This window comes from Dama dama, chromosome 18 (assembly GCF_033118175.1).
Source record: "Dama dama isolate Ldn47 chromosome 18, ASM3311817v1, whole genome shotgun sequence".
In the NCBI taxonomy this organism is placed as follows: domain Eukaryota; kingdom Metazoa; phylum Chordata; class Mammalia; order Artiodactyla; family Cervidae; genus Dama; species Dama dama.
Window position 1 is genome coordinate 102027478 of NC_083698.1, and position 11598 is coordinate 102039075.

Below are 11598 nucleotides of genomic sequence, written 5' to 3' on the forward strand. Positions count from 1 at the left end.
TCTGGTAATGTTAAACTCATGTCCTGATCAACAGACAGTAGTGATAGAAGATGCTCACATAGAGACTGCAGAGATGAGTATAAGATAATTTGTTAAGCCAGAAGGAAGAAAGAACTTAAAAATTATGAACTAATAACTTTATAATAATAAAGATAATTTGGAAACACCACCTCAGCCAATTAATCCACAATAGTATCACCTATATTGAGATTAATTAACATCATCTGCAGATGTATTCATTAAAGATTTTAAGATTAGGGACATTTCTTTTCTAACAAAAATTTATAATCTGAACTTAAAATATGGGCAATCAATGGAAAAGTCGTAATTGAGAGACATACAAAACAAGAGCTCATACTCTTCAAAAATATCACTGTCAAAGCCAGAAAGAGTAACTATTTCAGATTAGAGGAGATAAAATATTTTATGTAATACTGGATTTGAATCTTAGACTGGAGAGGCTGAAATCTGTACCTAGAATAGGGAATCATTGATGTCATATCTCCTGACTTTGGTAAAGATAATAAAATAGATTAGTGAATATACTTGTTCTGGGAATAATAAACAGCTTAGGGATGCATTGGCATTATGGCTTCACTTATGTGGTCCACAGAAAATCAACAAAATACATACATGTAAAAGAAATGATAAAAGAAACACTAAAAAATGATAAAATGTATATGTTAGATTTGTTTATATGTTCTAATATTTTCTGAAAATTTGAATTACTTTGCAATAAAAAATAAAAAACAAAGGAAGCACTGAAAAAAAACAAAACCTCAGTGTCAGGCACACAGGCATCCTCCAAATTCACTTCCCATGAGTAACTCTGATTTTTGTTGCTGTCCAGCTCTGACCTTCCCATCACACTTCAGTCCCTTAGAGACTGCCTTTGGGAATGGAGGGCAACCAGTCATGGATCGCAGAATTCATCCTGCTGGGATTTCAGCTCAGTGAAGACATGGAATTGCTCCTCTTTGTTATCTTCATCCTGTTATATACCTTCAACCTGCTGGCAAATGGCATGATCTTGGGACTCATCTCACTTGACCCCAGGCTGCACACCCCCATGTACTACTTCCTGTCTCATCTGGCCATCACTGACGTCACCTATGCTTCCAGCCATTTGCCCAATATGCTGGAAAACCTAGTGAAACACAAGAAAACCATCTCCTATTTCTCGTGCACTATGCAGATGGTTTCCTACTTGGCCTTTGCTTCTGTAGAGTGCCTGACTTTGGTGGTGATGTCCTATGACCGGTTTGTGGCCATCTGCCACCCCCTGCAGTACACAGTCATGATGAACTGGAGGGTGTGCATATTCCTGGCCATCGCTTGCTGGGCGTGTGGATTTTCCCTGGCCATAGTCCAAGTAAGTCTGTTTCTACGGCTGCCCTTCTGTGGGCCCCAGAAGGTAAACCACTTCTTCTGTGAAATCCAATCTGTGCTCAAAGTGACCTGTGGCGAAACCTGGATCAATGACATTTTCCTCCTTGCAGATGGTGTGTTTATCTTAATTGCTCCCGTTTCCCTGGTACTGGTCTCCTACGTGCGCATCCTCAGGGCCATCCTGAAGATCCAGTCAAAGGAGGGCCGCAAGAAAGCCTTCTCCACCTGCTCCTCCCACCTCTGTGTGGTTGGGTTCTACTTTGGCATAGTCCTGATGGTTTACATGATCCCCGATGACGATAATCGAGAGGAGCCGCAGAAAATCCTTTTCCTGTTTTACACCTTCTTCAACCCATTACTGAACCCCCTCATCTACAGTCTAAGGAATGCTCAAGTGAAGGCTGCCTTCCACAGAGTATTGAAGAAAAGGAGGGCAGTGTGACACAGGGCAGATTGATGGTTTATAAAATTTCCCAACAAAATGCATGACTTCAGGATGAGAATTCTCCAAGAGTAACATCATCAAGATGCCAGAATAGGAACCCCAAGCCCCACTTCCTCCATGGAGATGACAACATAGATCAAATTGCTGTCATGGGACACCAGAAAACATTTTGGAGTTTGCAGCACCCCAGACTAGGACAAAGCCAACAAGAGATACAGTGAAGTTTTTAGGCCAGTGTATGGCATTTGACCCACCAGACCGTCTTCTCCTCCCTGATCCAGTGATAGGATCTGGAAAAAATTCCCAACTCCCAGCTCTCCTGCAGGAGAGAGAGAGAAAAAGAATGGCCCATGCCTATCCTTTCTAGCTTTTCAGGTCGGGCAGGAAGCCTGCAGGCTTGTTTTCTGTCATGCCTGACTTAGAGCATGGGAATGGCAATTTGGACTCCTTGTTGGGACCACAAAGAAACAGAGCAAGCGCCAACTTTTTACACTTATACATAGATTTTTAAATATTCACACTTCATGTAGATGTGTAGTGTTATCTCGTTGTAATGGGAGATTCCCTGATATATGATACTGAATGTGTTTGCATGTGCTTCCTTACCATCTGTATATCTTTTCTGGCGAGGTATTTCTTTGTATCTTTTGCCCATTATTGAGTACTGTAATAAACTTTACTTTTTAGAGCAGTTTTAGAGTCATAGCAGAATTGAGTGGAAGATACAGATATAGCCAATTTACCCCCTGCCTCTGCACACACATAACCTCCCCCATATCACTCTCTCCATGGAGTGGTACCTTTATTATCATTCATCAACTTGCATTGACACAATATTATCACCCAAAGTCCATCACTTACATAAGGTTTCACTCATGATGTTGTATACTCTCTGTGTTTGCACAAGTGTATGATTATGTTTATCCGCCATCATATTATCATATAGAGTAGTTTTATCCGCCTAAAAAATCACCTCTTCTTTCTTCCCTCATTGCTGATCCCTGACAACCACTCATCTCTTAGTTGCTTCCACAGTTTTGGCTTTTCAGAATGTCATATGGTTGGAATTATAAAGTATGTAATTTTTTCTCACATTGGTTCCCTTCACTCAGTTGTATGGATTTAAGTTTCCTCTGTCTTTTTTTTTCTTTTCTTTTGCTTGATCATTCATTTTAGCGCAAAGTATTATTCTGTTGTCTGGATACACCACAGTTTATCTATTTACCGACTGAAAGACATCTTGATTGCTTCCACATTTAGGGAATTATGAATTTAACTGTTTTTTAATTAATTAATTTATTTTAATTGGAGGCTAACTACTTTACAATATTGTAGTGGTTTTAAAACATCTCTGTGCAGGTTTTTGTGTGGACATAACTTTTCAAATCCTTTGGGTAAATACCAAGCAGCGTGTTTAAGAAATTGTCAAACTGCCTTTCAAAGTGATTGTACCATTTTGCAATGAATGAAAATGAATTATCCCCAGCAGTATATGAAAGTTCCTGTTGGTTCACATCCTAGTCAGTGTTTGGTGTTATTTCTTTCTGGATTTTAGCCATTCTACTGAATATAGTGATATTTCATTTTTTTTTTTAATTTGCATTTTCCCAGCGACAGATACGTGTTTTTCATATGCTTATTTTCAACTCGTATATCTTTTTTGAATAGGTGCCTATTACAGTTTTCACCTATTTTTAAATTGGGTTGTTTTATTACTATTATGTTTTGAGAGTTCTTTGTATATATATTGGAATCCAGTCATCATCCTGTGTGAGCAAAGATCTCTGCTCTGTGGCTTCACTTTTTTATTTTTACTAGTGTCTTTCACAGAGCAACAGCTTTAAAATTTAATTAAACATAATTTATCGACTTCTTTCTTTAAAGATGAAGATTTTTGATTTTCAGTTCAGGGTTGTCATTTTGTGTTTTAGAGGGAGGAAGAGTGGATAGCTCAATATCTCTTGTGGTTTACCCTGAGGCAAGACTTAACAGTGATTATTGAAAGCAGTAATCATAAGGGCAAGGCCTACAAATAAGTCTCCTACTCTGAAACAGTGCATCTTGGCACACTGAATTATGCTTTTACATCACTTATTAGCTTACGTGAAGTTAGTACTTGAATCCATATCTGGGAACAAAGAAAAAGTGAATAAGCGGTCAATTAAAGGAAATTTCTCAGAGCCTAGATTTACCTATATTTACTGGGAAATAAATCCAAGTGAGAAATAATAGATAGGACTAAATCCCAAGGATCCAATATAGACCAAAAAAAAAAAGAAAAGAAAAAACCAAACAAGTGTTCATTGCCAGTAGGTGTGCTGCAAGAAACTACACAAAATCTTTTTTTCCCTTTGAAAGAAGTGCTCCCTGATGGTAATGGGTATAGTTATTTTCTCTAAGATTTGAGGATGTTTTCTCTTTGGTCTTCTGAGTGTGACTATAATATGCCCAAGTGATGTTTTAGTTTTACTTATCCTGCCTCTTATTTGCTGGACTGTCAGCATTCATGGAAACATAACTTTTATCATGCTGGGAGATACTTCAAAGTAGTCCCCTCAAAATGTGCATTTTGACATTTTTTAATTTTAATTTTTGTTTTAGCTCTATTGAGACATAGTTGACATGGGACTATATAAAATATAGAGCATGATAACTTGATTTACATACAGAGTAAATTTTTTATCACAAGTTTAGTAAACATCTATCTTCTCATATATATATATATATATATATATATAAATTATAGAAACAGAAAAAAATTTTCCTTGTGATGGGAACTGTTAGAATTTACTCTTCAAACAATTTTCATATATACTATACATCAGTGTTAACTATATTTATTGTATTGTACATCACCTCCTTAGTATATATTTATCTTATGACCAGAAGTTTGTGGCTTTTGTCTGCCTTCATCCAATTGTCCCAGTCCCCTCCCCCATATATAGTAACCAATAACTTGATCCCTTATCCTATGAGTTTGGTTGGTTGGTTGTTGCTGAAGTATAATTGACCTATGTACTCAGTTGTGTCCGACCCTTTGCCACCCATGGACTGTAGCTGCCAGGTTCCTCTGCCCATGGAATTTTCCAGGCAAGAATGCTGGAGTGAGTTGCCATTTCCTACTTCAGGGGATCTTCCCAACTCAGGGTTCAAACCCATGTCTCTTATGTCCCCTGCATTGCAGGCAGATTCCTTTCCACCACCAGATTCCCAGGTCACTACCTGGGAAGCCCTAGTTGACTTGTAACCCTGTGTTGGTTCATGCTGCAAAACACAGTGATTTGCTATTTCTGTACATTTCAAAATGTTCGCCAGGATAAGTCTACTTGTAATTTATCACTATACAGAGTTGCTAGTCGTTGTTGGCTATATTCTCCATGCTGTGCCTTTCATGCCATGACTCATTTATTTTGCAGCTGGAAGTCTGTGTCTGTTAATTCCCTCCATCACCTATTCCTTTCTCTTCCCTCCTTTCTGGAACTCATCTGGTTGTTCCCTTTTCTATGTCTCTGTTTCTGTTTTATAATATTTTTCATTTGTTTTGGTTTTTAAATTCCACATATAAATAAAAACATCCAATATTCATCCTTCTTTGTCTGACTTATTTCACTTAGCATAATGGCTCTAGTGCCATCCATGTTATCAAAGATAGCAAGTTTTCATCCTTTCTTATAGCTGAGTAATATTCCATTGCATATACCACAGTGTCTCTATTTATTCATCTATTAATAGGCACTTAGGTTACTTCCATATCTTGGCTATTGTAAATAATGCTGCTGGGAACATTAGGATGCATGTGTTTTTTATTAGTGTTTTTTGTTTTCTTTGGATAAATACCCAGGGTTTGAATTGCTGGACCATCTGATAGTTCTATTTTCAATGTTTTGAGAAGTCTCCCCATTTTTCCCATAGTTTGAGGCATTCCCATTTATTTAGTTTGTTTTTACTTCCATTGTCTGAGGGGATATACACAAAAAGGAACACTAGGATCAGTGTCAAAGAAAATACTGGGTATGTTTCATTCTAGAAGTTTTTTGTTTTTTTTAACTGAAGTATAGTTGATTACAATATTGGTTTCAGGGGTACAGCTTAATGATTTAGTATTCAGATTATACCCCATTAACAGTTATTACAAGATAATGGCTCTAGTTACCCATGCTATACAATATATTCTTGTTGCTTATATATTTTATATAAAGCAGTTTATATCTCTTAATCCCTTCCTCATGCTTTGCCCCTCCCCTCTCCCTTCTTCCCATTAATAATGAATAGTTTTTCTGTATCAGTGTTTCTTTTGTACATATATATTTTTTGTATTAGTTTTAGATTGTTAAACACTTATATGTTAATATAAGTGATAATGTAAAGTATTGTCTTTGTCTAGTTTATTTAACTAAGCATCATATTCTCTATGTCCATCCATGATGCTATAAATGGCAGCATTTTATTCTTTGTGTCATATTCCACTGTATATATATACATGTGTATGTATGTGTGTGTGTGTGTACATATATAGGGCTTCCCTGATAGCTTAGTTTGTAACAAATCCACAATGCAGGAGACCCGAGTTCGATTCCTTGGTTGGCAAAATTCGCTGGAGAAGGGATAGGCTATCCACTCCAGTATTATTGGACTTTGCTTATGTCTCAGTTGGTAAAGAATCTGCCTGCAGTTTGGGAGACCTGGGTTCGATTCCTGGGTTGGGAAGAGCCCCTGGAGAAAGGAAAGACTACCCACTCCAGTATTCTGGCCTGGAGGATTCCATGGACTGTATAGTCCATGTGGTCACAAAGAGTTGGACATGACTGAGAGACTTTCACCATCACCATATATGTATGTGTATATGTGTATGTATATATATATATATATATATATATATATATAAGCTTCCCAGGTGGCTCAGTGGTAAAGAATCTGTTTGCCAGTGCAAGAGATGTCGGTTTGATTCCTGTGTTGGGAAGATCCCCTGTAAAAGGAAATGGCAGCCCAGTCCAGTATTCTTGCCTGGGAAGTCCCACGGACAGAGAAGCCAGGTGGGCTACAGTCCATGGGGTCACAAAAGAGTTGTGTTATTATTTGTTTTGTTATTGTTTTCACCAATAACAAAAGTTTTCAAGACTTTGTTATTATTTTCACCACTTCCTCCCTATTTTGCCTAGAAGGCACAGAAAGAGTTAGTGAATACTTAACTTAGCAACTAAAACTATATATATATATATATATATATATATATATATATAATGCCTTCTTGTCCTTAGTGATGTTGAGCATGTTTTCATATCCCTGTTAGCCATCTGTACATCTTCTTTGGAAAAATGCCTTTGAGGTCTTCTGCCCATTTCTGTTTTCTTTTTGGCTGCACCCCACAGCTTGCAGGGCCTTAGTTCCCCAACCAGGAATCAAACCCAGGCCACCTGCAGTGGAAATACAGTGTCCTAAGCCCTGGGGAATTCCCACTGCCCTTTTCTTGATTGGATTGTTTGTTTTATTCAAATTGACTTGTGTGAGCTATTCATATTTTGGTTATTAACCCATGTCAGTCATGATGTCTGCAAAAATTTTCTCCCATTTTATATGTTTTTTTTTTCCATTTTATCCATTGTCCCTTTTCTGTGCAGAAGTTTTTAAGTTGAAATCCCATTCATTTATTTTTGCTTTTATTTCCTTTGTATTAGGAGACAGATCCCAAAAAAAAAAAATATTGCTATGATTTATGTCAGAGATAATTCTGCCTGTATGCTCTTCTAGGAGTTTTATATTTTCAGATCTTGCATTTAATTACTTGAGACTTTTTAAATTATTCTTGTACATGGTGTGAGAGAGTAGTCCGGGCATGTAGCCATCCAGCTTGATGTAGGGCTCAGACTCCTTGCTTCTTAGGAAGAAATTCTGCAATTGTAATTGTCATCCTTCTTGTTGGTCACCCACCCAGGGGTATAAATATTGATTCTACTGTGACTCAGATCCTCCTACCTGTCTCGTTGTGGTTCCTTCTTTTTAGCTTTAGTTTAACAAGATCATTCCTGCCATTCTTCTGATCTTTCTCATCAATAATCCTTCTGTAAATACTTAAAAATTTTGGTGTGCCCCTGGGAAGAAATGAACTCTGAGTCTTCTTACTCCACCTTCTTGACTACCACTTTGCCTTTTTATTTGACTTTTCTCTTGAGTATGGTTAACTTTTTTTTAACCATGTCCCCACGGATCTTTCAGACTCTACTCCACTTTTTAAATTATTTTTCTTTTAATGCTTTGACTTGAATGTTTTTTGTTGATCTCCATTTAGGCTCATTGATCCTGTTCTTGACAGTGTCTAGTCTGCTATTAAATCTGCACAGTGTTTTCTTAATTTCACCTATTATTATTTGTGCACATATGATATCTGATTATTTTTGAGGATTCTGATTCTTCATTTAAATATTAGCTTTTAAATTTTGTGTAACTTTGTTCCTGTTCTCTTTGACATAAATGACAGTTATTTTGAAGCCTTGTAGCTTCAGCGTCTGTGGTATGTCTGAGACCTGTTCTACTGGCTCTTGTATCTCTTGGTTATTGATCAATTTTTCCTGCTTTTTTATATTTGGAATAATAAATGACAAAGACTATAGATATTTTATCATATATTAAGGTTAATGAGGCTTTGTTTTTCCCCTCTAAAGGCAATTAAACTTGTTGAGGATCATATTGTTCTTTTAGGGCTTGGTTTTAGATTTGTTAAAGCATGTGTATTTCAGTTACATTTTTGTAAGTTAGGACTTGGGCAATGCCCAAGAAAACATCTCACACATATTTTTGGGAAATGCTCTTCTACATATACGTACTTTCTATAATCTCATCCCCTAAATCCTCTCTTTTTAATTTGCCAATAACTACAATCTCTATTGGAAATTTTGGTTCATTTTCTTGAGCACTGTTTGGAAAATACCTGTTGGAAGAAAGTCTACGTGAATGTGAGGTTTACTTGTACTTCCTTTTAAACAAGTTTTATAGCCTTGTCCTATCTGTCTACTTGTAAAATACACTCACTCAAAGCCTAAACTCTTCTGATTTCATTAACAACTTGACCTTTCTCAACAAATCATTAAGAGTTGTTGGAAAATCCTGTCTCCGGAAAATGTAAATATTGAAGCTCTAATCATCAGTACCTCAGAATGTGGCTGTATTCAAGACTGCATATTTAAAAGGTCAGTAAGTTAAAATAAGGTCATTAGGTTAGGCACAATATGATTTGACTGAACTCCTCATAGAAGAGGTGATCAGGACACAGACATATACAGAAGTAAAACCAGGTAAAGTCACAGTGAAAAGACTGCCATCTACAAGCCCCAGAGAGACTTTAGAAGGAACCAATGCATTGAATCCTTGATCCTGGACATCTAGCTACTAGAATAGTAAGAAAGTATATTTCGTTTGTTGAAGCCATGGAATCTGTGGTATTTTGATATACATCCCCAAGAAATTTGACACTTTAGTTTAGAGTTATGAGAAATAATCAAATAAATATCAGTTAACCAAGTGCCAGGCAATGCCATATGGAAGTCAGTTATCAAATAAATTGTTTACAAATATATTGAAAGAGTCTCCACCATGAAATATAATTTTTTTAAGTTTGAAAGAAGACTTCTTTTTCTTAATTATAAGTCTTAAAAATTAGGTCTTCTAGAAAATTAGATCATTATTTGAATAAGACACACAAAAAATTTCAATTTAGCTCTAAGTCACAATAACAATATCTAAATTCCTTATTAAGTTGCCCATTCCTGCATTTCTCTGAGATCATCTCAAAGGAGCACATAATCAAATTTTACCTTAAAAATTAATTAAAATCGCAGGGAAATAAATACCATTCGGCAGACAAAGTGTGTGTGTGTATGTATTCTTCAATCCACAAACCAAGATAAGGATGAGAGATTGATTCAAAAAAGCAAAACAGCATCTCCTGTGTGCTAAATCTTCCTCGTTTTGTCATAAACCCTGACAATGGAACAGTGCTGTATAATTTGGCCTGAAATGGAAGAAGTCATGTGAACCACATAACCTACTTCTCAGGCTCCTAGACAGGCAGGAGTTTGTCGTATGAAAATCTATAAAATGTTCTTGAAATTAATCTAAGTTCATGTATTTTGAAGACCAGTTATGTTATCTCTGCATAGACAGAAAATATACTTTTCATTTTAAAAAAAGTACTGGTCAGTAGGAATAAATGAGTAAAGACTTCTAAAAATTCTCAACTTCAGAAAAGCCCACTGAACACTGACAAAATTTTTCCAAATCATCTTTTTCAAAACCCAGAGTTGAAAGCTTACAAAAATCTCAGTGTTCATCCAGGGAAAACTGCTGATCTTTTTAAGAAAAATGAGGTCTGAAGGATTTTAACTTATCCTGTTGCCATCACCATCATTCCAGCTCTGTGGTACCCTGGAAAACAAACAGTCCTGCAACCACGGTGAGAACCAGCATCCTTACAGCCTCTAAAAGGTGTAGCCAAGGTTGAAGGATCAAAAAAACATTAAGATTTGATCCTAAGCAGACCACAGATCCTGTACTCAAATGCTAATAAAAATTTTGTAATCATGACTAAATTTTATTGTCACCATCTGAGACGAGAATGATCATTTTAGGTGTATTTAGCAATAAAAAATATATATAAATAGACAAAAATCACCAAAGACAGTTAGGATAAGAAAAATGTGAAGATAAGTTTAAGTACATGAAAGTACATTTATACACACACACACACACATACACTTTATAATGTTATCTGTTATATCCCAGGCACCCTCTTAACACGAGATAGAATAATGCATGAGAGAAAAGCTTATAGTGGCTTTAGGGCATTGGGATTACTCTGTAAGACAGGAAGTCAAAGGACCTGCTGATTCATTGTGATGTGCAGAAAGCATTTATTGTGGACCACTGCATTTTGGGAAGAGAATTGGCTTTCACTATTAATTTATGTGCTACTGACATAAGAAATGTGTTGAAATCCCTGGGGTTCACAAGGTCCTATACAAAGTGAATAGATGCAAAGAATAAACTCTGCAGAACACCAGTGTTTTTAGATCTGAGGAAGGAAATGAGGAATGAGCAAGAAGATTGAGAAAGAGCAATAAAAAAAGTAGAAAGACCACTGAGGAGCATAGTATCATGATAGCAGGGTGAAGAAACATTTCAAGGAGAGAGAGGAATCAACAGTGTCAAAAGCCTGGCAGGACGAGTCAGATGACAACCGAGAACTGATCATTGATCTAGAAAATACATAATTGGTATATTTGAAATAAATCCAGTATTCTGACTGAGTAGACAAAATAGGATGAGAAACTTTAGAGACAGAAATTGCTGGAGAGAAACTCTTGAGTAGGCAAGAGAGGTGGGATTCGGGGCATGAGTTGCAGACTGGCAATGGTTAGTGGGGAAGCTCATTAACTTCACAGTAAGAGCGGAGAAATTGAGATAAAGGGACAAATTCAGTAACTCAGTCAGTGTCTTAGTACTATACAAACTCCCATTTGATGGCTTCCATGTTCTCAATAGCTGAGACAATGTGTGGAAGGACTTATGGAAGGTTTAAAGGAAGAGAAAATAAGAAAAAAAATCACTTGAGAGAAGGCTAGGGAAATATAGTATGATTTCAGGGAGCCTCAAAATATTTTGTCCACCTAATATGAAGAGTCAAATTACTGGAAAAGACCTTGACACTAGGAAGAATTGAGGGCATGAGGAGAAGGGGATGACAGAGAATGAGATGGTTGGATGGCATCACT

The 11598-nt window shown here is 36.6% G+C and overlaps 1 protein-coding gene across 1 annotated transcript; it reads left to right on the forward strand.

Annotated features, from left to right (window-relative positions):
• Window positions 1–898: 898 nt before the first annotated feature.
• On the forward strand, window positions 899–1831 carry LOC133072947 (olfactory receptor 2A2-like). Its single transcript, XM_061166485.1, has one exon. The coding sequence runs from the start codon at window positions 899–901 to the stop codon at window positions 1829–1831; it is 933 nt and encodes a 310-aa protein (XP_061022468.1).
• Window positions 1832–11598: the final 9767 nt, after the last annotated feature.